At 40.6% G+C, this 23,368-nt stretch overlaps 2 protein-coding genes across 4 annotated transcripts; both read left to right on the top strand.

Moving 5' to 3' along the window:
* The first annotated feature begins 1,077 nt into the window (after positions 1-1,077).
* Positions 1,078-12,376, top strand: LOC125267641 (UDP-glucuronosyltransferase 2A1-like). Of its 3 annotated transcripts, none has more exons than XM_048189480.1 (7): positions 1,078-1,844; positions 4,828-5,451; positions 10,058-10,206; positions 10,431-10,562; positions 10,853-10,940; positions 11,024-11,243; positions 11,403-12,376. In XM_048189480.1, the coding sequence occupies exons 1-7, from the start codon at positions 1,118-1,120 to the stop codon at positions 11,698-11,700; spliced, it is 2,238 nt and encodes a 745-aa protein (XP_048045437.1). In that variant the 5' UTR covers positions 1,078-1,117; the 3' UTR covers positions 11,701-12,376. The 3 variants fall into 3 exon arrangements, with proteins under 3 accessions (XP_048045437.1, XP_048045436.1, XP_048045438.1); XM_048189481.1 differs by lacking the exon at positions 1,078-1,844 and adding an exon at positions 9,401-9,914 and having other exon boundaries at positions 4,652-4,958; XM_048189479.1 differs by lacking the exon at positions 4,828-5,451 and having other exon boundaries at positions 1,080-1,844.
* A 4,360-nt stretch (positions 12,377-16,736) lies between these two features.
* Positions 16,737-22,615, top strand: ugt2a5 (UDP glucuronosyltransferase 2 family, polypeptide A5). The gene is made up of 6 exons (XM_048189482.1): positions 16,737-17,532; positions 17,677-17,825; positions 18,748-18,879; positions 19,491-19,578; positions 21,961-22,180; positions 22,305-22,615. Exons 1-6 carry the CDS (start codon positions 16,830-16,832, stop codon positions 22,600-22,602), a joined length of 1,590 nt encoding a protein of 529 aa, XP_048045439.1. The 5' UTR covers positions 16,737-16,829; the 3' UTR covers positions 22,603-22,615.
* The last annotated feature ends 753 nt before the right edge of the window (positions 22,616-23,368 follow it).

The following is a 23,368-nucleotide window of genomic DNA, read 5'->3' as shown; positions in this document are numbered from 1 at the left end:
CTCATTTAAAAGAAAACATGTACATCCTGCAAATTACATAACATTATCAGGAGTGAGTCATTAGAAGATTATATAGGCCATTCTTACCATTTGATGCCTTATGCCCTTTGAAATCTTTCTTTTTGAACTTTTGAAAGTTATTAAGAGCATCACTTTCACCAGGAGTCATCAAGATATTTCTTGATTCCTTATAAAAAGACAAGTGCTATTTCATATGTTTATCGCATTAAAAAAAATGCAATAGATAGATAGATAGATAGATGTATAGATTGATTGATTGATAGATTGCCATTTTTAGGAAAGTTAGAAAAGATGTAGCAACTCGGTCAGAACAGTCTGAAGGTCTAGTCTGAGTTTGGTGGTTGTAGGAGGTTTGTCCTCTAGGAGGAGTTAGAGTTGATCATTTAGAGTCAGAAGAAGAAGAAGAAGTTTAAATAGCATAACAGTGAGTTGGCTTTTTCAAGCCACCTTAATGACAGTATTTCACCCAGTTGCTTCATTTGTCATCTATGAAGAAACAATTGCTTATTTTAGAATTGTGTTTATTGTGTTTATAAAAGTATTTTGGATTGACTTTTCTAATTTTGTAAAAAGGAATTATTATAGCCTTTTTTTTCAAAGAAAAAAACTTTTTAAATAAGTGGTGTAATACTTATAATATAATACACTTATATATACACTATAGCTATAGCGAAATTGAGAAGAATTTATAATATTTACAAAAGCAAATTTAGGAATCAAATGCGTGTATTGCTTTTAAAAATAAAACCAAAACCATTCTAATAACTAAAGTTTAATTTCCTTATTAATGCTCTGATAGTGATTCCTGCTTTCTTATTTCTATACGTCTTCAAATGTATGTAATTAATTAAGTTACAAGCAGAAATAAAACCCTAAAGATTAAGCCGACGTGATGAAAGTAACCTTGCAGAGAATACGTAGATGATCAGAATGGTGCAGTTATCTGCTTAAATAACCAGTCTGTCATGACTATTTCTTTAAAAGTAAAGATCGTTTAAGACCTTCCCCTATATCTGATTGCATAACTGAAACTCCTCCTCCACAAGTCCACATGTTAGTACAAGCTCACTGAGCGTAGAGGTTGTTCACGGCTGTCATGAGTCCCAGAGGAAGCTCCGGTGTTTTCCTGCTAGTGCTGCTGATCCTGAACCTGCGGAGTGTGTCGGGAGGAAAGGTCCTCGTCTGGCCCTCTGAATTCAGCCACTGGCTCAATGTAAAAGTCATCCTAGACACGCTGATCGAGAGAGGACACAACATCACTGTGGTGACCCACACAGCCACACCGTCGGTCAGAACCAGCCCGTCCGCGGGATACAATGTGGAGATTCTACAGGTGCCTCACACAAAGCAGGACATCCTGGAGAACATGGAAAGGATGCTGAAATACTGGACTCACGATCTGCCGAATGACAACATCATCACGGCTTCCATGAAGATCAAGGAGATGATTGACACAGGCACCGAGCAGAACCAGGCCGTGTGTAATGAGCTCTTTGCCAGAGAAGACCTCCTTGAGAAGTGGAGGAAGGAGAAGTTTGACGTCTTACTGGCCGACCCTATATTCATGTGTGGGGAGCTGCTGGCACAGAAGCTGGACGTGCCTTTCATTCTCAGTCTCAGGTTCTCCTTTGGGAACACCGTTGAGAGACTCTGCGGCCAGCTGCCGGCTCCTCCATCCTACGTCCCCTCCATCGGCTTGGAGAACACGGATGAGATGAACTTCCTGCAGAGGCTGAAGAACTTTCTGTTCTATGGCTCACAGGACGTCCTGTTTTATCTGGTCACCAAAGCAAAGTGGGATCACTTATATACGGACGTCATGGGTAAGTGTGATTTATAATGGTGGCTAATGTTGGTCAAGGCTTGTCTTGAAAAAAAAAATGGAAAAATGAAGACGATGTGTGTGGAGCAAGCGGTGGATTGTTGCTGACACACTAATTGCATCATCAGGTTCTGCGCTCCTATTGGTTCATGATTTGACGGTTGTTGTAGAAGAATCTTCTGACACTGCCGGAATTTCATCAGAGGTAAAAATCTGATCACAGCGGTCATTAATCGTCTGTTAACGAACATGTCAAACGAGCGATCAAAGACTTCAGATTTTAGCCTATAGGATCAGTGGAATCCTTTAGGATTTGCAAAAATGTCTCAGGCCACAAAATCAAGTCCCGTCCAACATGTCTTCTTGTTCAAAAAACCAAAAAAAGTTTCGCAATTCACAAAAGTGCAGGAACCGCAGGAAACATAAGATTTTCATAACATACGGTTTTCAGAAATATTCACATAGTTATTAAGGATCTAAAACTGGCACTAAACACATTGAACTGAACTCAAAGAAACAAAAGTACACAGATCATATATGACACTATTCTTCATTTCATTTCAAAACTTTAATCAACCAAGATTATTTATAAAAAGAAAAAAAAAGTGTTATTTTGTGATTGTTAGACTATATATGATCTGAGATCAAAGTTATTGTTACACAGTTCTCCATGTGAAAAGTTGTGAAACACAGGTTTTTCCTTTTTTTGAGCCACACCTCTTCTGAATCAGTATCATGTGATGCTTGAGCAAATAACCAGATAATACAGAGTTCACAAAAGGTCTTAAACAATTTAACAAATTTTGGATGACCGATTAAACTTACATCTCTGGCAAGAACTTTCAGCAGTATTTTAGGAGGTTCTACAAACTAGTCAAAGACAGTTCTGGCCAATAAGCCGCTGAAAACACAAGTTCTTCTATAACTAAAACCTCATTGTCATTCTGAATAGCCTCGACCTTTCCCAACAATACAAGAAACATAAAACCACTGATAATGTGCACTTTGTCACGCAGTAATTCAACCTCAAGTGCACTGAGCAGTACACACTGCAAATAAAGAGTTGTTTTTGCCCAATAAAGTGAGTCATTAGAAGATTAATATGGGCCAAGGGTAGGCAAGTTCAGTCCTAGAGAGCCGCTGTCCTGCAGAGTTTAGCTCCAACCTTAATCAAACTCACCTGAACAAGCTAATCGAGCTCTTCAGGATTACAGGCTATAAGCAGGTGAGGGTTTTTTTAGGGTTGGAGCTGAACTCTGCAGGACAGCGGCTCTCTAGGACCGAACTTGCCTACCCCTGATATGGGCCATTCCTACCATTTGATGCCCTTTGAAATCTTTCTTTTTGAACTGTTGAAAGTTATCAAGAGCATTACTTTCACCAGGAGTCATCAAGATGCACAATTTCTGAAATGCTTGTGAGGAGTGTGAGGAGTCGCCTGTCAATGGCGTCATACCCGCGTTACCCTCGGTTATTTTGTAGAAACCGTGGAAACACCAAAGACACTTTAATATTTGTTTTAATAGACAAGGGAACAACTGTTTTGATATATTTATAGACAGAAAATGAATTGTTTTATATAGCTCAACACGTTTAGTCTTATTGTTTAAATCTAATCTTCTTGATTTTTTGCGAGTACCATGCTTTACCATGCCTCAGAGAAAAACACTATTTTGTCAAGTAGCTAACATAGCATAATCAGATGCAGCTTTATTTTTAGTAACAGTAATACAGCATTTTCTCCATCATACAATATGTTTTAAAATTAATTGCATGCCATTTATCAACACAATCATCCAGCATTTAATATGATATTGTAAAATCGATCTATCTTACTGCAGTGTGTAACAGTGTCTCACAGCAGCCGCCGAGCGAACGCACAGAGTAACGTTATAACATCATTTTCAACACTCTCAAATGTATCTAATATGATAAACAGAGCTGCGTTTCCTCATACTCATGACCGGAAAAGCGGAAGCGGCGCCGGCGACTGTGTCATAATAAAAGTCCCGCTGCTCGTGAGGCGTGTGTTGATCAATCGCTCCAGCTCCTCGTTCAGCTCCACAACACTCACTCCTGCTCTGCTTCATACTACAGTAACGTTAATAATCACATCCATGAACATGATTTCTTCTCGAGTCCAATCCCTATTCTTTTGCACCGTCCGTTGAGGTGGAGACCACATGTCCCAAGATTCCACGCTCAAACTTGCCGTCATCAAACTATGCTTTTGTTTTGAATAGGCTTCTAGCGACCTCAAGCGAACAAAATTATTACATATTGTACCTTTAAGTACATCTTTATATGTAATTTAATAATTAATGCTATTGTTATTGTTGAGATATGGTTAAAGTGTACTGCTGACTGTACAGACAAGCATTTATGGTAAACTGAAATATTCTTTAAACTAATTTCTATTGAAACTTGCATGTCATGTATTGAAATGTATTTGTATTTACATTTTTTTTGTAATGATGAAGTTGTAATTCAGTACATTTAAAATATATTAACTTTAAATGTAATACTGAATAACACACTTCTGTTAAAATTAGGCCTAAAATCAAGTGTGCTTTAGTATGTTAGTCCACACTCAAAATAAATGTAGGCTACTTCTTTAAAGCATGACAAAAGATTTTTAAAACAAATATTTGAAGTTCAAGTTTGAAGTGCACATTCATTACAATCAAGCAACCTTTTTTCACAAGAGGATGTTGGTTTATGTAAATCTGGGAGTGTTTCCTGACTCTTTACTCGTGACGTCACGTGACATGACTCCAAAGTCCTGCGGCCCCGCCCTTTATACCAAACTTCTTCCCTGGACACTTGTTTATCTCAGTGCAAAGAAGGAAGCGTGTTTGTCTGCCGCGTCTTCACGAGTGCTTCTGCCATGCAGTTCTTGGGAAAATCATGCACGCTTCTCATAATCTTCCTCTTGACTGGCACGAGCTTTACGCACGGTGGAAACGTGCTCGTGCTGCCGGGAGAGTACAGCCACTGGCTCAACATGCGCAACATCGTGGAAGAACTGCTGAACCGCAATCACAGCGTGACACTTCTGGTGAGCTCAGCCTCGCCGACCGTGAACTTCACAGCGCAGGAGAGGTTTGAGTTCCTGGTGTTTGATGTGCCTCTGAAGGCTCATGAGGTGCACAGCCTGAGCGAAGAGATGCTCAACATCTGGATGCAGCACCCCACACCAAGCAGGGTCACAATTGGTCTCCAGATAATGGAGCTGACGGGGAAAATTAACGAAATGCACCGCGTCATGTGCGGCACCATGCTGCGTAATGACGCGCTGATAGCTCGCTTGAGGGATCTGAAGTTTGATGTGCTCTTCTATGATCCCATGATGGTGTGCAGTGACCTGCTGGCAGAGATTCTGGAGCTGCCGTTCGTCCTCTCTCTGCGGTTTTCTCTGGGGTTCTCCATGGAGAGGATGTGTGGACAGATGCCCACGCCGCCCTCTTATGTTCCGGTTCCTCCGACGGTGATGACGGATCACATGAGCTTCATGGAGAGAGTGAAAAATATGATTATGTATGTTGTTTATTCCTTCGCGTTTCGGATGGCCTCGAAAAATTTGGATAATTTATACAGTGAAGTGTTAGGTAAGGTCCTCGCGAATGTAAAAGGTTTTTCCTTTCAGGAACATCTATGTTGTGCACAAATTTAGCTAGAATAAGCTTGCAATGAAAGCTTACGCCAGTGAATGAAAATAATAGAGGTACTTGAGACTTTTTATCTCACAATTAAGACTTATTTCTCGCACTCACTTTTTTTGTGAGAATATGAATGCGCATTTGCCAGAAAAAAATAGTCAAATTCGCAATTACCTTTATTTATTTATTTATTTTTATTTTGTTATTCCGTTCAGATTTCCGAAAAATAAATCAGAGTTGCAATCTACAAACTCAGAATTCTAAGGTAAATCTAGTAAAGTTATATTTTCTGTTAAAAAAATTTACATTTTTAACACTATATTTTATATTACATTGGCATTACGCTGCTGTGCTGAGTGTTTCTAATGGCAAATTTGGCATCTTTTTCTCTTCTGATGTCTGTAATCAATCGGTAATCAATTTACTAATGGATCATTAAAATCTAAATTTTTCTTTGTTAATATTATTTAATAGAGTTCAGCTAACACTAACAGTTGTAATTTTTATTAACAAAGATTATTAAATTGTAGCAAATGTATTGGTCATTGTAAGCTAATGACAAACTACCTACTAACATTTAAATTTAAATACATCACATGAAAGCTGAATAAATAAGCTAATCCATCGATGTATGGTTTGTTAGGATATAGGACAATATTTGGCCAAGATACAACTATTTGAAAATCTGGAATCTGAGGGTGCAAAAAAAACCAAAATATTGAGAAAATTGCCTTTAAAGTCATCTAAATGAAGTCCTACAATGCATATCAACTCACAAAAATCATTTTTTGATATATTTACAGTAGGAAATGTACTAAATATTTTCATGAAACATGATCTTAATATCCTAATGATTTTTGGCATAAAAGAAAAAAATTGACCCATACAATGTATTGTTGGCTATTGCTACAAATATACCCGTGCGACTTATGACTGGTTTTGTGGTCCAGGGTCACATTTGGTAAAAAAAAAAAAATTGAATTGATTAGACTTATATTCACATTAACTTAGTATTAAAAAATAGACCTACCATATTTATTGTTTGTTTTTTTTGTTTGAATGGAAAACTAAAGGGCCCTTATAATTGCTGTTTCCAGCTATATTTATCATTTTTGTTATTCATCATTGAATTAATTAATTATTACTTAAAAGTGAGCTTGTTTTTGTTCTGTTGATCTTTAATCACTTGCTGGAGAGTTAAGCTATTGCAAATGAACTAGAACTGGCTATAATAAACCCAAGTCTATCAAGTTTGAAAGCCCCTGTTATAAAAGGACATCTGACAAAACAAGAGTACACACATTTTGAAAGGTACGCTATGTATATTTTTTTGTTTAAAATTAACAGAATTTTAACAAAAAGTCAATACATCATCAATCCTTCCAAAACATGTTTTTGTCCTCCCCTGATTCACTATGGTAAACCTATTATAAGTGTTTATATTTTAGACCTGTTGGGATGGTTTTCGAGGGAAACCCGTTTGGAAAATTTATGGATGATTCAGCTGCAAGCACCATCTTCTGGTCAGATACGGGAATTAATTCAGCACAGCCCTCACAGTGCATTATGGGTATTCTTTAGCCGCTAAGTGTACATCAGTTATTATAGGATAACCTCTACTCTAGTTTCAGACACCACTACAAATGGCTGTCCCATCAAATAGGTCCCTATTTAAGGGTATAGGGGGTGATTTCGGACACAGCTCTATACTTGAGAAAGGTTGACGTGGAGCATGCTAAATCTTGAACCTCTGGGGAATCAAAAAAAAAAAAAAAAAAAGTTGAACAGAGGAGTCTGCTGGCAGAAAGAGAACACGACAGAGCTCGACTCAGATCCAAATGGGCTTTTATGTAATCAAAAAAAAAAAAAAAAAAAAAAAAACCTATCCCATGTGGGGAAAACAACCACCGACTGGACAGGGGCTGGAACAGACACTGGAGCAGACTCAGAGGCTGGAGCAGACACTGGAGCGGACTCAGAGGCTGGAGCAAACACTGGAGTAGACACTGGAGTGGACTGGAGCTGAAGCCGACATTGGAGCATATTCAGAGGCTGGAGTGAATTCAGGGGCTGAAACAGACAGTGGAGCTGACTCGGGCTGGAGCCGACACTGGAATGGACTCAGGGGCTGGAGCTGACTCAGAGGCTGGAGCAGACACTGGAGTGGACTGGAGCTGGGGCTGACACTGGAGTGGAATCGGGCTGGAGCAGACACTGGAGTGACTGGAGCTGGAGCTGACACTGGAGCAGATTCAGAGGCTGGAGCGGATTCAGGGGCTGAAACAGACAGCGGAACTGACTCGGGCTGGAGCCAACACTGGAGCTGACTCAGGGGCTGGAGCGGACTCAGAGGCTGGAGCAAACACTGGAGTGGACTGGAGCTGGAGTCGACACTGGAGCAGATTCAGAAGCTGGAGCTGACACTGGAGCGGATTCAGAGGCTGGAGTGGATTCAGGGGCTGAAACAGACAGTGGAGCTGACTCGGGCTGGAGCCGGCACTGGAGCGGACTCGGGCTGGAGCCAACACTGGAGCGGACTCGGGCTGGAGCCGACACTGGAGTGGACTGGAGCTGACACTGGAGTGGACTCAGGGGCTGGAGGCGACACTGGAGCGGACTCAGGGGATGCGTGTATGACCCAGACACACACACTGCCAGAGCCATTATGGACAGTGCAAAGCTTCCTGGACTGAGCTCTGGGGCTTAAGCAGACACTGGAGAGCATTCTGGAGCTGACTTTGGAGAACATACAAGAGTGGACTCTGGAGAACATACTGGAGTGGACTGGACTGAACTCAGGGGCTGGAGCCATAACTGGACTCTGGTCAGGGGCCAGTGCCAAAGAGGATAGTCTTCTTCCTCAGCCTCCTCCTTTTGGCTGAAGATTTAGTAGTTTCAGGACTCTGCCGACACTCTGGAGCAGACTCATGGGTTGGCACGGACTTATTGATTTATTGAGGAATTATTGTTTTAGGAGCGGGCACTGGACTGAATGCTGGAGCAGAATCTGGGGCTGAAGTGGATTCTTGAGTGGATGAAATTGTTCCAATGTTCAGGAATATGGAGGGTTTGGTTGCAGGCTCGGGATGATCTGGAGCGCCTAAATGCTTTCTGGATGGGACTGGATGAGGGTTGTTAATGTCCTCTGATCTTCAGCCATTTCGGTTCTTATGTTCTGTATTCTGTAATGGTTTGTTGCTATAGAGAAGCTCACAATGAGGAATAAACAAAAAACCCACACAAAACACAACCTTGTAACCTAAACATTAGCAATACAAGACAAGGAACAGACTGAAACTGAGGACTTAAATACATAGGGCAAACATAGGAGCTAAAGAGTTAATTAATGAGGGACAGGTGAATAAGATGAACCAATGAGACAAAGGGGAAAACTGGGTCAAAGGAAAACTTATACAAGAGACAAAAATCCAAATAAACAAAGGCCAAACAAAACATAACCCTGAAAGACTCAGAATTGCATTTACATTATAACAGTGTTGTTCCTGGTAAAATTTGCATTTAGAGGGGGAGTTGAGTAAACATGCAAGACAAAGATATTAACCTTTGGCCAAATTTCAAAACACACCTATACCCTCCATAATGCAATACGACCTTTGCCCAAATCCTGTTGAGCTCATAGCATACTGTATTTAGGTCATTGTTCCCCAGATCACACTGCACTTATCCAAAGGCACAAACACTTCAGCATGATATCTGGGACTGTGTTTGTGTTCGCACTGCTGTGTGGAGTAGAGGCTGGCAGGGTTTTGGTGTTGCCAGGAGAGTACAGCCACTGGCACAACATGCGTGTGATCGTAGACGCGTTAGTTGAGAAGAACCACAGCGTGACGGTTCTGATCAGTTCTTCATCGCTACTGTACAGTACACACGGAAGGAGCGGTTCGACTTCAATGTGTTTAAAGTCAAGATGAAGAAAGAAGAGGCCACTGCAGTCTGGAGTGACTTTGTTCATCTCTGGATGAATGACACAGCCACCACATACGAGACAATCTCAACAATCTGGCGAGTGATGTCAAACTTCATGGCACTTTCTACTGATACATGCAAGGGCATGTTTCACAATGAGAATCTTTTACACACGCTTCAGGAATCTCATTATGATGTGCTTTTTTCGGATCCAATGATGCCATGTGCTGACTTGATGGCAGAGAAGCTGAAGATCCCACACATCATCTCACTGCGCTCAACGTTCGCATATAATTTCGAGCAGATTTGCGGACAGATCCCCGCGCCACCGTCCTATGTTCCTGCGGTCGCTGTGCAGGGTCACCTAACTGACCACATGAGCTTCACAGAGAGAGTTGAAAACATGCTCCTCTACATCATATATACAACCATGTTTCATCTGAACATGAGGTTTACTTTTGATCGGCTTTACACTGAAATGTGGGGTAATTGTTTTTTGTTTTTTTGATTTGGGTCAACTTTTCTGCTTGAATTGTGCAATAGGCTAATCTTTCAGATACTGTTTCTGATACTTTGTGACTTGACCTACTGTACATCAGCTGAGTAGAATTATTTCTTCATGTCACAGGCAAACCTACAACAATGTGTGAGACCATGGGAAAAGCTGACATCTGGTTGATTAGAACTTACTGGGATTTTGAGTATCCACGCCCACTCCTGCCTAACTTTAAATTTGTTGGAGGACTACACTGCAAACCTGCCAAACCTCTGTCAAAGGTAATGACTTTGTCATATATTATTTTGAAATATCTGCTCTTCTTTTGATGCCTTTACATTTATGAAAAATAAGGAATCCTGACTCGAATAGATCAAGTAACTTTATATCAGTGGATGTGTGTATAGAGAGGGATTTGGCTCTGTTGAGGATTAAGGATTTGCTGTTAGAACGTATCTTGTTTTCTGTTTTTGTGTGACAGCATGTGATCATTTGTGTTTTTTAGGAACTGGAGAAGTTTGTTCAGAGCTCAGGAGATCATGGCATTGTTGTTTTCTCATTGGGTTCCATGATCAACAACCTGACAATGGAAAGAGCAAACACTATTGCTTCTGCTCTTGGTCAGATCCCACAAAAGGTGTGTAACATTTTTTTTGAGCGCATCAAATATGGTAAATTGGAGCTCAGCTGTACGTGCAAGACACGTGAGAACAAACCTCAATGGTTCTCGCATATCAAGCAAGCACATTTAAGCGTCTGTTTACCATATTTGATGTATGTGCGTTGTATGTGTGATGTGTCTTAAAGGTTTACTAGTATACATTATCAGAAAAAATACATTTCTCAGTAGGAAAAATAAATAAAATGTTTACAGAACCCAACTTTTCTGTTGCTCAGGTGTTCATATGCTCAGTACTGTCTCCACAGGTTGTTTGGCGTTACAGTGGAAAAACACCAGAAACCCTCGCCCCCAATACTAAACTCTACGACTGGATCCCACAGAATGATTTGCTCGGTAAGGAAAGTGTTGTCATGTGTGCTCGTTACACACAAAGAACAATAATTAGTGTCAAATACTAACTTCATTTTATCTGACAGGACATCCAAAAACAAAAGCCTTCATTACCCATGGCGGGACAAATGGACTGTATGAGGCTATTTATCATGGTGTCCCAATGGTGGGTTTGCCACTGTTTGCTGATCAGCCTGATAACATGATGCACATGAAAACCAAAGGAGCTGCTGTTGTTCTTGATATCAACACAATGGAGTCCAAAGACCTGGCGGACGCTCTCAAGACTGTCTTAAATAATCCCTCGTGAGTTAAATCTTACATAAATTTGAAATAATCCATTACCAAAGGCCTCGACCAGTTATTTTCAGTAGTTTAGAAACAACCCTAAAATGGTGTTTTTCAGTTGCACTTCTGTAGAGTTTGTCATGTGTTAATCAGCGCTTCTTTTTCTTCTCTAATCAGGTACAAAGAAAGCATCATGAGACTGTCCAGAATCCACCATGATCAGCCAATGAAGCCTCTGGACCAGGCAGTTTTCTGGATTGAGTTTGTGATGCGGAATAAAGGAGCTAAACATCTACGAGTTCAGGCACATGACCTGAGCTGGTATCAGTACCACTGCCTGGACGTAGTGGCCTTCTTACTCTCAGTTGTTGCTCTGATCACATTCCTCTTTATTAAAACATGCAGTTTCTTTTTCCGTAAATGTTTCAGAAAGACTCGTCCTGATGGCAAAGCACAAAAGAATAAGAAAGAGTGAATGTATAGTTGCATTGCCCTCAATACTTCTGGACAGAGATTCAGTACACTTGTCCTCTCATGTGTGACGGCCAGTGTGTGTTTTGTGTATTTTGCAAATGCTCTTAAAGGTGCAGTATGTTATATTGACTGCTAGCTGCTGAATTAGTTTCTGCAATCCAAAGTCAAAATATTGGAGAGAGCTGTTTCCCTGCTCCTCCTCAGACTCCACGCTCACACGGGTTGCCAGATTGAGGACTTATCTGTGATCAAAGACCCAGTTAGTTTTTAACAAAATATGCTGTGTTTTCCACCAACTGGCAACCTGGGGTGTCGAAATACTATTGGGTAAATTGGCAGTGGGCGGGATCACAGATCAAAACAAAAACAGACATTCTGACCCCTAATGCACATTTCAAAGGAGAATAACTGGCTATAGCATTGTTTTTCTAAGTATTTGTACTTTGTATGTTTCCTAAATCTCTGCAAACATATGGCATTTTTATGGTTTACTACAGTCAAAAATTACATAAAGCACTTTTAATGAAACAAATACATGTGAATGTTCATGAAAAATAAACATATTACTTGATTTTCCATGCTGCTGGTGAGTCATCAAGATACACAATTTTCTGAAATGTACTATCATTTTTTGGATGACTAACACAAAATAAAGACTTATATTAGATGTTCTCTGATATCGTACTAGTAATTCCTTATGGAAAGACAAGTGCTATTTCATATGTTTTTTGCTTAAAAAAATGCAATGTTAACAATTTCATATCTGAGTTGTCATGTGATCTCATAATGCACTCATGTCATTGAGGAGAATGGGGCAATTGACAAAAGTGTGGGAACCCCAGGAAAAAAACAGACCCGAACTGTCAGTGACAGAAGATGTACATAACATATTCACATAGGTATCAACATAGATAGTGCCCTATTTAAGGGTATAGGGGGCGATTTCGGACACAGCCCTATACTTGAGAAAGGTTGGCATGGAGAATGCTAAATCCCGAACCTCCGGGGAATCACCCGTTAAAAAGCCGAACACAGCAGTCTGCTGGCAATAAGAGAACGCGACAGAGCTCATAATAAAATTAGAATCACATTGGCTTGGCTTTGCTGATGTTAGGTGTCAGGGAAGGGATGAGGTAAGGACTCAGAGGTCAAAATGGGCTTTTACTGAATCAAATAGTAAAATTAAACAAAAACTGGCAGCTGGGCTGGACAGGACAGGAACATATGATGACAAACTTGCACTGGACTGCAAACACAAGAAGAAGAAATGAGGATGGTAATGAGAGAGCAGATAGGACAAATGAACCAATGATCAGGTAACTGTCACAACCCTCATTCACCATCACCAGTCGCACTACATTTCCCACAATCCCTCTTGACTCACACCTGCACACTTAGTCAGCCATCATCACACCTGCTTCAGATAATCACTCATCACGCACACACCGACTCATTATCTCCCTATACAAGCAAACACTAAACACTCATTCTTTGTCTGGACTTCAGAGATGATAGGAAGGCGATTGCTGGATGGTTGGAGGAAAAGGAAAGTTATAATATTACAACAGGGGAAAGGGAGGCTTTAAGGAGATTGAGCATGGATTCCCCTCCGGTAATAAAACCAGCAGATATGGACAGAGAGGAATACGTTAGAGAAGCAAATAGACAGTTGGAAGACCAGGAATTTTCAAGCCTCCAACTAACTAAACCAATTTTTATGGATTCAGTGGAGGAGATCAAACAAGAGATGGACACTTTACAAAAAGAAGGCCATCTTACAAAACCACAAGTGGAATACATAAGAGGACAGGGTACACCAAGAGGGATTTTTACCCAAAATTCTGCATGGCCTTTTCTCAATATGCCCCCGGACAGACCTATAGTTTCTGACTGTGTAGCAGAATTCATAGACTTTTATCTCAAACCATTATCTACCAAGCATGATAGCAATATTGAAGATACTTTTATGATGATTTTTTAGAGAAGGTAAGGAACTTGACACTGAATCCAGAAGAGAGATTATTTTCTATGGATGTTGAAAGTTTATATACAAACATAGAGACGGACAAAGGATTAAGAGCTGTGAGGGAAGGGTTTAGGAAGTACCCGGATCCTAACAGACTGGAAGCATCGATTTTGAAGTTTTTGGAGTTGAGTTTTACAAAAAATGACTTTGAGTTCAACAGAAAATATTATTTGCAGGTTAAAGGGACTGCAATGTGCAAACGATTCACCCCGGCATATTCAGACATTTATATGGCGGAATGGGAAGAGTCAGTGTGGGAGATGACCTGAGCTGGTATCAGTACCACTGCCTGGATGTAGTGGCCTTTTTACTCTCAGTTGTTGCACTGATCACATTCCTCTTTATTAAAACATGTAGTTTCTTTTTCTGTAAATGTTTCAGAAAGACTGATGGCAAAGCACAAAAGAATAAAAAAAAAGAATAGATTTAGTAATATAGCTGTCATGTTTATGGTCTTTTTTTCCATCAGTTTCTTTGTTCTTAATTTGTCTGTCTTGACCTAGTTTGATTAATCATTTCTCAAGTCTTTTTGGATTCTAAGACAGAATGACCAACCTAACCAGAAGTTTAAAGATGGACCTACCAGTCTTGCAGAGGCTCATCCCCTGCAAGAACAAGGCACTGGTGGTATACTGGTGATGGAGGGTACAGCAGGGCGATTCACCCTATAACATCAGTGAGGCAGAGAAAGAGCCAGAACCAGGTTCCTGGGCCTTCCCTGAGCTGAAACAAGCTGTCTAGTCCATCTCAGAGCCAGGAGCGGACCACTGTCTGATAGATCTGTGGTCCACGGATCCAGTTCCCTCCCGAGTCCACACTCTTGAGTCTTCGCCTTCAACTCAGGTCCCGTCCGGCCATCTGGATGCTCCGATTCCATCCAGAAATCTTCCTCCTCCGATGTCCCCACCAGACTTCCTGGTCCCCACTTGCTCCATGCAGCTCTTTGGCTCCGCATCAGCCAGCTCGACGTGATGTTGAGCCCCCAGTTTTACATCTGTCAGCCCTTTGGCTCTGCACTCCTTCAACTACGCCATGGTCTCCTCCGGGCTCTCTTGTCCATCCGGATCAGCCTCGGTCAGTCATCGCTCTACCCCCGTCGTGAACTTCTGGGTCTCCGGCTGAGCCTTGACCCTCCACCCCTTTGGCTCCACCAGACACCTTGGCAGAGAGGCTGACAGACCAGGGTGACCAGGGTGACATCCACGGCCCGGAAGCTGGCCGTGGATGTCACCCTGGTCTGTCAGCCTCTCTGCTGTGCTGGATACTCCATGCACCCTGCAAGATTTTTACGATTTTATGATGAACTATATGTCTTTCTCCACTGATATTCTGAGTTGTTTAAAGCAATTCTATGGATACAGATAGTTAGAAGGCAGCTGTCTGACTCTGAGATAGTGAATGGGAACATGGTTAGTGTAACATTAACAACACATTATTAGCAGCTGTTTGATAATATAGTCAAGCAAAAGGCTAATCATATATCATATTAATTACTGTTATGTGTCCGACATTGTTATGTGTCTAACAAAAAACAATATCATTGTGCAGCGTTTACCTCAGTAAGTTGACCGAGTGGATGTCTCTCATAAAACTATGTTTTAAAATGCTCACAATCAGATTACAGTTACTTTTAATGGATTACATATTATTCACACAATGGCAGTCAATTTTTACAATTCTCCCTAATTCTAAATTCTATTAAAATTAATTCTAAATAAATTTTCCTTCTTAAAAATGCTACTGTGTGTCATGCTATTTAGCTTTAAATACTGTATATATTCACACAGAATGGCCATTTAAATGTCATTAATTTTCAATCTATGCGTCTGAATTTGGAGACAAAAGTACTTAAATCTAGACAATATATGAGATGAATAATTATGCAGGTTACTAAACAATGATGTTAAATAGTCTTTATCATATCCAGTGACCTTCACTAATTGATAAGTCTGGACAAATATTATATAAAACTTGTAAGACTATGGCCATGTAATATCATTGCTGTTTTCATGTTTATTAATATTAGGTCATGTAATGCAGGGATTCCTAAACATTTTTGTCCTAAAATATTTACTTGAAGTTTACTTGAACTATACGTAAGTCATCCGCCATATTGGAACAGTCAAAATACCGGTCCACGAACAATCGAGAGCAAGTTGATTGTGCATCTGCAAGTTAGACACATGTATGAATATCTATATCTATATCAGCAGATGATTTTGCTAAACTAACACAATACAACAAGACGAATGCGTCAGCTGACGCAACACTTAAAAGTTACCATAGTTTAAAACCCTGTAATAGTGAGTTAATACACATAAAAACACAAACCAACACATTCTCACCATGAAAGATTATCCCATTTCTTCAGGAATTTACATCTTGGTGGTTTTTACTACCAGAAGCTGTGCAATGTTGTGGTATCATTGATTCTTACTGTGAGTGACGACGTGTTGACTGTTCCAAGATGGCGGCATGCCGACATGTCTACAGTGGTCGAATGTGGCATCTACGTACTATACATATCTATGTTTGCAAACCACTCCCTGCTTCTTATTTTATTGAATAAACCTTTAACAAACCTGTAATAATTTTACATTTCACTGTTTATGCTGCTTGTCCATTGACCCATTGTGCAGTGAGCTGACGATCATCTTTCAGTCTCTCTGAAAATCATAAAGATAACGGTCATAAAACATTATTGAAGCCCTCAGTTCTAATGGGATTATTGAAACCACAATGAACATACAAGATTAAGAACATAAACAACTCTTGAACCAATGTAACATTAGTCTAAAATATGTTAACAACGCAGGTAAGGCTAGTTGACCACACTAATCCTCAAATACTGGCAGATAATTTATCTTTTAAAAACAACATTGATGTAACTACATACTACATAAACACGTCAGTGTGTTATATATTCTAGATCAATGCATTTACTGAAGCAGTTCTGTCTCGATAACTCTGTATTCATATTGCCCGCCATGAACTTCCTGAAGCTGAAGTCCACATTAATCACGTGACGATCAAGAGTTCAGTCTGATCTACTCTGTTTACTGAAGGGCTCTGCCTGTCTGGATCAACTGCACAAACACTTCAGCATGATATCTGGGACTGTGTTTGTGTTCGCACTGCTGTGTGGAGCAGAGGCTGGCAGGGTTTTGGTGTTGCCGGGCGAGTTCAGCCACTGGCACAACATGCGTTTGGTTTTAGACGCGCTGGTCGATAAGAACCACAGTGTGACGGTTCTGGTCAGCTCTTCATCGCCTACTGTAGATTACACACGGAAGGAGCGGTTCAACTTCAAAGTGTTTAAAGTCAATGTGGAAAAGGAAGAGGCCAGTGCTGTACTGCATGAGGCGATTCATCCCTGGACGGATGACCCGGGCACCACATACGAGAGAGTGCTCAAATTCTGGCGACTAATGTCCAAGTTCGTGGAGTTCTTTAATGAATTTTACAAGGGCCTGTTTCACAATGAGGATCTTTTACACACGCTTCAGGAATCTCATTATGATGTGCTTTTTTCTGATCCGATGATGCCATTCTCTGACCTGATGGCAGAGAAGCTGAAGATCCCGCACGTCGTCTCACTGCGCGCAATATTTGCGTATCTTTTAGAGCGGAATTGTGGTCAGATTCCCACTCCACCGTCCTATGTTCCTGCGATGGCTGTGCAGGGTCACCTCACTGACCACATGAGCTTCATAGAGAGAGTTGAAAACACGCTCCTCTACACCATTTTTTCGACTGCATTTCAACTGATGCCATGGTTTATGGATCCGCTTTACACTGAAGTATTGGGTATGTTTTTATTATTTCATATTGTTTGATTGGGAACTTTTACGCATGTGCTTTAATTGTGCAGTAGTCTCATTCTAGACACTGTTTAATCTTGTGACTTGATCTAATGTACATCAGCAGACTATATCTCTCCATATGTCACAGGAAAACCTTCATCAATGTGTGAGACCATAGGAAAAATTGACATCTGGTTGATTAGAACTTACTGGGATTTTGAGTATCCACGCCCACTCCTGCCTAACTTTAAATTTGTTGGAGGACTACACTGCAAACCTGCCAAACCTCTGTCAAAGGTAATGACTTTGCTTTGCCATATTTTATTTTGAAATACATGCTTTTCAGATTTTTTTTATGTTTTTACATTTTGTTTTAGTTTGCATTATAATAAGCATCATATGTAAATTAAGGAATTCTAACCTGAATAGATCAAGTAACATTGTAATTTATGCCATATCCATTTCTGATGGAAAATAATTCAGTTTAAGTTACTAATGAAAAGCTGGCTGAAGGAAAAAAAAATACATGTCAGTGCAATTACCAACTCTGCATTTGTTCTCAAAACGTTTCTTGGGGGAAACTTGTGAATTTTTGTTTTTTCCATCACCATGTCTCTTTGGGGACTCCTTAACAATTTAATGGAATGATTGACATTTTTAATATTGCTTGCAGTAAATGTCATCTTGTCAAAATACACAAATACTTTTAGAACAGGGCTGGGCAAACTTGGTCCTGGAGGGGCACTGTCCTGCAGAGTTTAGCTGCAACCTTGATAAAACTCACCTGTGTGTAATCCTGAAGATCTTGATTAGCTGGTTCAGGTGTGTTTGATTAGGGTTGGAGCAAAACTCTGCAAGGACAGCGGCCCTCCAGGACCGAGTTTGCCCAGCCCTGCTTTAGAAGAACAGTTGGGGGGAAATGTTTTTTTGACCCAGCTGGTGTAATTATGCCATCTTCTAGCAGGGGCAAAATGGGCCATGCAGACCATCTGAATCTTGACCCCTTGGTAGAAAAATGGGGCGTTTAGATTGCATTGTTTTTTGTGGGTTCAGAACCAGAATGAACACTTTCAAGAGAGCAATACATTACTTGTACCCACAAATGCTATTTCCTGTATAAATACATTTGTTATATTAAGTAGTTTTTATGGTAAATATGGTGCATCAAATCTTGTTTTCTGTTTTTGTGTGACAGCATGTGATCATTTGTGTTTTTTAGGAACTGGAGAAGTTTGTTCAGAGCTCAGGAGATCATGGCATTGTTGTTTTCTCATTGGGTTCCATGATCAACAACCTGACGATGGAAAAAGCAAACACTATTGCTTCTGCTCTTGGTCAGATCCCACAAAAGGTGTGTAATTCTGTCATCAATCACTCATCCTCATGCAGTTTCAAACCCATAAGACTTTTCTTTCATCTTTGACACACTTTTCAATGAAACCTGAGATATTTCTGTCCCTCTATTCAAAGTCCATTCATACCACCAAAACTTTCAAGCTTCAAAAAGTTCATAAAGAAAAGCAAATCATATTAATCGAATGCTTTAATCCAAGTCCTCTGAAGAGAGTCAATCACCTAATATGATGAACAGGTTTAATTTAGCTTTTATTCACATAAAGCACATCAAACATGGTCAATGGCAGCTCAGCTGTACTTGTGTGACACGTGAGAACAGACCTTGTGTCAATCAAGCACGTTTAAGCTTCTCAGTTTGCCATATTTGATGTGATCCATGTATGTGTGCTGATCAATGTCTATATGTGCATGAAAGCCCAAACTAAATCTGTTCATCACAGAATGTAATTGTGTACTATTGACAACCTCAGATCTGTAGATGTGTCTTAAACTTTTACTAGTATACATTATCATTAAAAATACATTTCTCAGTAGGAAAAATAAATAAAACGTTTACAGAACTTTTCTGTTGCTCAGGTGTTCATATGCTCAGTACTGTCTCCACAGGTTGTTTGGCGTTACAGTGGAAAAACACCAGAAACCCTCGCCCCCAATACTAAACTCTACGACTGGATCCCACAGAATGATTTGCTCGGTAAGGAAAGTGTTGTCATCTGTGCTCGTTATACACAAAGAACAATAATTGATATCAAATAAACTGATCAGCACGACATTATGAGCACTGACAGGTGATTACAGTGGTGTGAAGAAGCGCTTGCCCCCTTCCGTTTTTTTTTTTTTTTTTTTTTTTGCATGTTTGTCACACTTTAATGTTTCAGATCATCAAACAAATTTAAATATGAATCAAAGATAACACAACATGCAGTTTTTAAATGAAGGTTTTTATTGTGAAGGGAAAACAAAATCCAAACCCACATGGCCCTGTGTGGAAAAAGTACTGTTAAAACATAACTGTGGTTTATCACACATGAGTTCAGTTTCTCTAGCCACACCTGTTCGCAATCAAGAAATCACTTAAATAGGACCTGCCTGACAAAGTGAAGTAGACCAAAAGATCCTCAAAAGCTACACATCATGTTGAGATCCAAAGAAATTCAGGAACAAATGAGAAAGAAAGTAATTGAGAACTATCAGTCTGGAAAAGGTTATAAAGCCATTTCTAAAGCTTTGGGACTCCACCGAACCACAGTGAGAGCCATTATCCACAAATGGCGAAAACATTGAACAGTGGTGAACCTTCCCAGGAGTGGCCGGCAGACCAAAATTACCTCGAGCGCAGCGACGACTCCTCCAAGAGTTCACAAAAGACCCCACAACTACATCCAAAGAACTGCAGGCCTCACTTGCCTCAGTTAAGGTCAGTGTTCATGACTCAAAAATGGCCTGCATGGCAGAGTTCCAAGAGGAAAACCACTGCTGAGCAAAAAGAACATAAAGGCTCGTCTCAGTTTTGCCAGAAAACATCTTGATGATCCCCAAGACTTTTGGGAAAATACTGTGGACAGACGAGACAAAAGTTGAACATTTTGGAAGGTGTGTGTCCCATTAAATCTAGCGTAAAAGTAACACAGCATTTCAGAAAAAGAACATCATACCAACAGTAAAATATGGTGGTGGTAGTGTGATGGTCTGGGGCTGTTTTGCTGCTTCAGGACCTGGAAGACTTGCTGTGATAAATGGAACCATGAATTCTGCTGTCTACCAAAAAATCCTGAAGGACAACGTCTGGCCATCTGTTCGTGACCTCAGGCTGAAGCGAACTTGGGTTCTGCAGCAGGACAATGATCCTGAAGAAATGGCTGAAGAAAAACAAAATGAAGACTTTGGAGTGGCCTAGTCAAAGTCCTGACCTCAATCCTATTGAGATGCTGTGGCATGACCTTAAAAAGGCAGTTCATGCTCGAAACCCCTCCAGTGTGGCTGAATTACAACAATTCTGCAAAGACGAGTGGGCCAAAACTCCTCCACAGCGCTGTAACAGACTCACTGCAAGTTATCACAAATGCTTGATTGCAGTTGTTGCTGCTGAGGGTGGCCCAACCTGTTATTAGGTTTAGGGGGCAAGCACTTTTTCACACAGGGCCATGTGGGTTTGGATTTTGTTTGCCCTTCATAATAAAAACCTTCATTTAAAACTGCATGTTGTGTTTACTTGTGTTATCTTTGATTAATATTTAAATTTGTTTGATGATCTGAAACATTAAAGTGTGACAAACATACAAAAAAATTAAAAATCAGGAAGGGGGCAAGCGCTTCTTCACACCACACCACTTCATCACGGCACCTGTGGGTGGATATATTAGGCAGCAAGTGAACATTTTGTCCTCAAAGTTGATGTGTTAGAAGCAGGAAAAATGGGCAAGCGTAAGGATTTGAGCGAGTTTGACAAGGACCAGATTGTGATGGCTAGACGACTGGGTCAGAGCATCTCCAAAACTGCAGCTCTTGTGGGGTGTTCCCGGTCTGCAGTGGTCAGTATCTATCAAAAGTGATCCAAGGAAGGAACAGTGGTGAACCGGCGACAGGGTCATGAATGGCCAAGACTCACTGATGCACATGGGAGCGAAGGCTGGCCCGTGTGGTCCGATCCTACAGATGAGCTCCTGTAGCTCAAACATCTCCAGAAGTTAATGCTGGTTCTGATAGAAAGGTGTCAGAATGCATCAGTCTGTTGCGTATGGAGCTGCATAGCTGCAGACCAGTCAGGGTGCCCATGCTGACCCCTGTCCACCGCCCAAAGAGCCAACAGTGAGTATCAGAACTGGACCACGGAGCAATGAAGAAGGTGGCCTGGTCTGATGAATTACATTTTCTTTTACATCACGTGGATGGCGGGGTGCGTTTGCGTTGCTTACCTGCTAACATCTTGGTGCACACCTTCAGGGGTCTAGAGGAGTCCATGCCTCGACGGGTCAGGGCTGTTTTGTCAGCAAAAGGGGGACCAACACAATATTAGGAAGGTGGTCATAATGTTATGCCGGATCAGTGTAGATACTGACTTTATTTTATCTGACAGGACATCCAAAAGCAAAAGCCTTCATTACCCATGGCGGGACAAATGGACTGTATGAGGCTATTTATCATGGTGTCCCAATGGTGGGTTTGCCACTGTTTGGTGATCAGTCTGATAACATGATGCACATGAAAACCAAAGGAGCTGCTGTTGTTCTTGATATCAACACAATGGAGTCCAAAGACCTGGCGGACGCTCTCAAGACTGTCATAAATAATCCCTCGTGAGTTAAGTCTTTCTAAGTTTGAAATAATCCATTAGAAAGAACCCTAAAATGGTGTTTTTCAGTTGTACGTCTGTAGAGCTTATCATGTGTTAATCAGCACTTCTTTTTCTTCTCTAATCAGGTACAAAGAAAGCATCATGAGACTGTCCAGAATCCACCATGATCAGCCAATGAAGCCTCTGGACCAGGCAGTTTTCTGGATTGAGTTTGTGATGCGGAATAAAGGAGCTAAACATCTACGAGTTCAGGCGCATGACCTGAGCTGGTATCAGTACCACTGCCTGGACGTAGTGGCCTTCTTACTCTCAGTTGCTGCTCTGATCACATTCCTCTTTATTAAAACATGCAGTTTCTTTTTCCGTAAATGTTTCAGAAAGACTCGTCCTGATGGCAAAGCACAAAAGAATAAAAAAGAGTGAATGTATAGTTGTATAGGTACACGTGTCCTCATGTGTGTGACGGCCAGTGTGTGTTTTGTGTATTTTGCAAATGCTCTTAAAGGTGCAGTATGTTATATTGACTGCTAGCTGCTGAATTAGTTTCTGCAATCCAAAGTCAAAATATTGGAGAGAGTTGTTTCCCTGCTCCTCCTCAGACTCCACGCTCACACGGGTTGCCAGATTGAGGACTTATCTGTGATCAATGACCCAGTTCGTTTCTGACAAAATATGCTGTGTTTTCCACCAACTGGCAACCTGGGGTGTCGAAATACTATTGGGTAAATTGGCAGTGGGCGGGATCACAGATCAAAACAAAAACAGACATTCTGACCCCTAATGCACATTTCAAAGGAGAATAACTGGCTATAGCATTGAGAAACAAGTACTTGAACTTTGTTTCCTAAATCAGAATCAGAATCAGAAAGAGCTTTATTGCCAGGTATGTTGTTTACACATACTAGGAATTTGTTTTAGTGACAGAAGCTCCACAGTGCAACAGAGTAACAGTGACAAGACAAGACACATAAAGAGAATAAAAATAATAATATACAAATTTACAAGATAGACAAAGTGCAAAAAAAGCAAAAAACAATATCTGCAAATCTCTGCAAACATATCATGGTATTTTTATGCTTCAGTCAAAAAATTGCACATTGCAATTAAATAAATAAATGTAATTAAACAAATAAATGTGAATGTTGATGTAAAATAAACATACTAGACTACTTGATTTTCCCATGCTTGT

The sequence above is a fragment of the Megalobrama amblycephala genome, linkage group LG4 (assembly GCF_018812025.1).
Source record: "Megalobrama amblycephala isolate DHTTF-2021 linkage group LG4, ASM1881202v1, whole genome shotgun sequence".
NCBI classification, from domain to species: Eukaryota; Metazoa; Chordata; class Actinopteri; order Cypriniformes; family Xenocyprididae; genus Megalobrama; species Megalobrama amblycephala.
Note: the sequence above shows the minus strand (reverse complement) of the source record. Positions and strands in the feature narration are given on the sequence as shown.

What these genes read in the sequence shown, in the direction of transcription:
- LOC125267641 (XM_048189480.1), top strand. Translation starts at nt 1,118, where the DNA reads ATGAGTCCCAGAGGAAGCTCCGGTGTTTTCCTGCTAGTGCTGCTGATC. An exon ending in CTGCCAAACCTCTGTCAAAG is followed by an intron (nt 10,207 to 10,430) that starts GTAATGACTTTG and finishes TGTGTTTTTTAG; the next exon opens with GAACTGGAGAAGTTTGTTCA. An exon ending in CCCACAGAATGATTTGCTCG is followed by an intron (nt 10,941 to 11,023) that starts GTAAGGAAAGTG and finishes TTTATCTGACAG; the next exon opens with GACATCCAAAAACAAAAGCC.
- ugt2a5 (XM_048189482.1), top strand. Translation starts at nt 16,830, where the DNA reads ATGATATCTGGGACTGTGTTTGTGTTCGCACTGCTGTGTGGAGCAGAG. An exon ending in GCTTTACACTGAAGTATTGG is followed by an intron (nt 17,533 to 17,676) that starts GTATGTTTTTAT and finishes CATATGTCACAG; the next exon opens with GAAAACCTTCATCAATGTGT. An exon ending in CCCACAGAATGATTTGCTCG is followed by an intron (nt 19,579 to 21,960) that starts GTAAGGAAAGTG and finishes TTTATCTGACAG; the next exon opens with GACATCCAAAAGCAAAAGCC.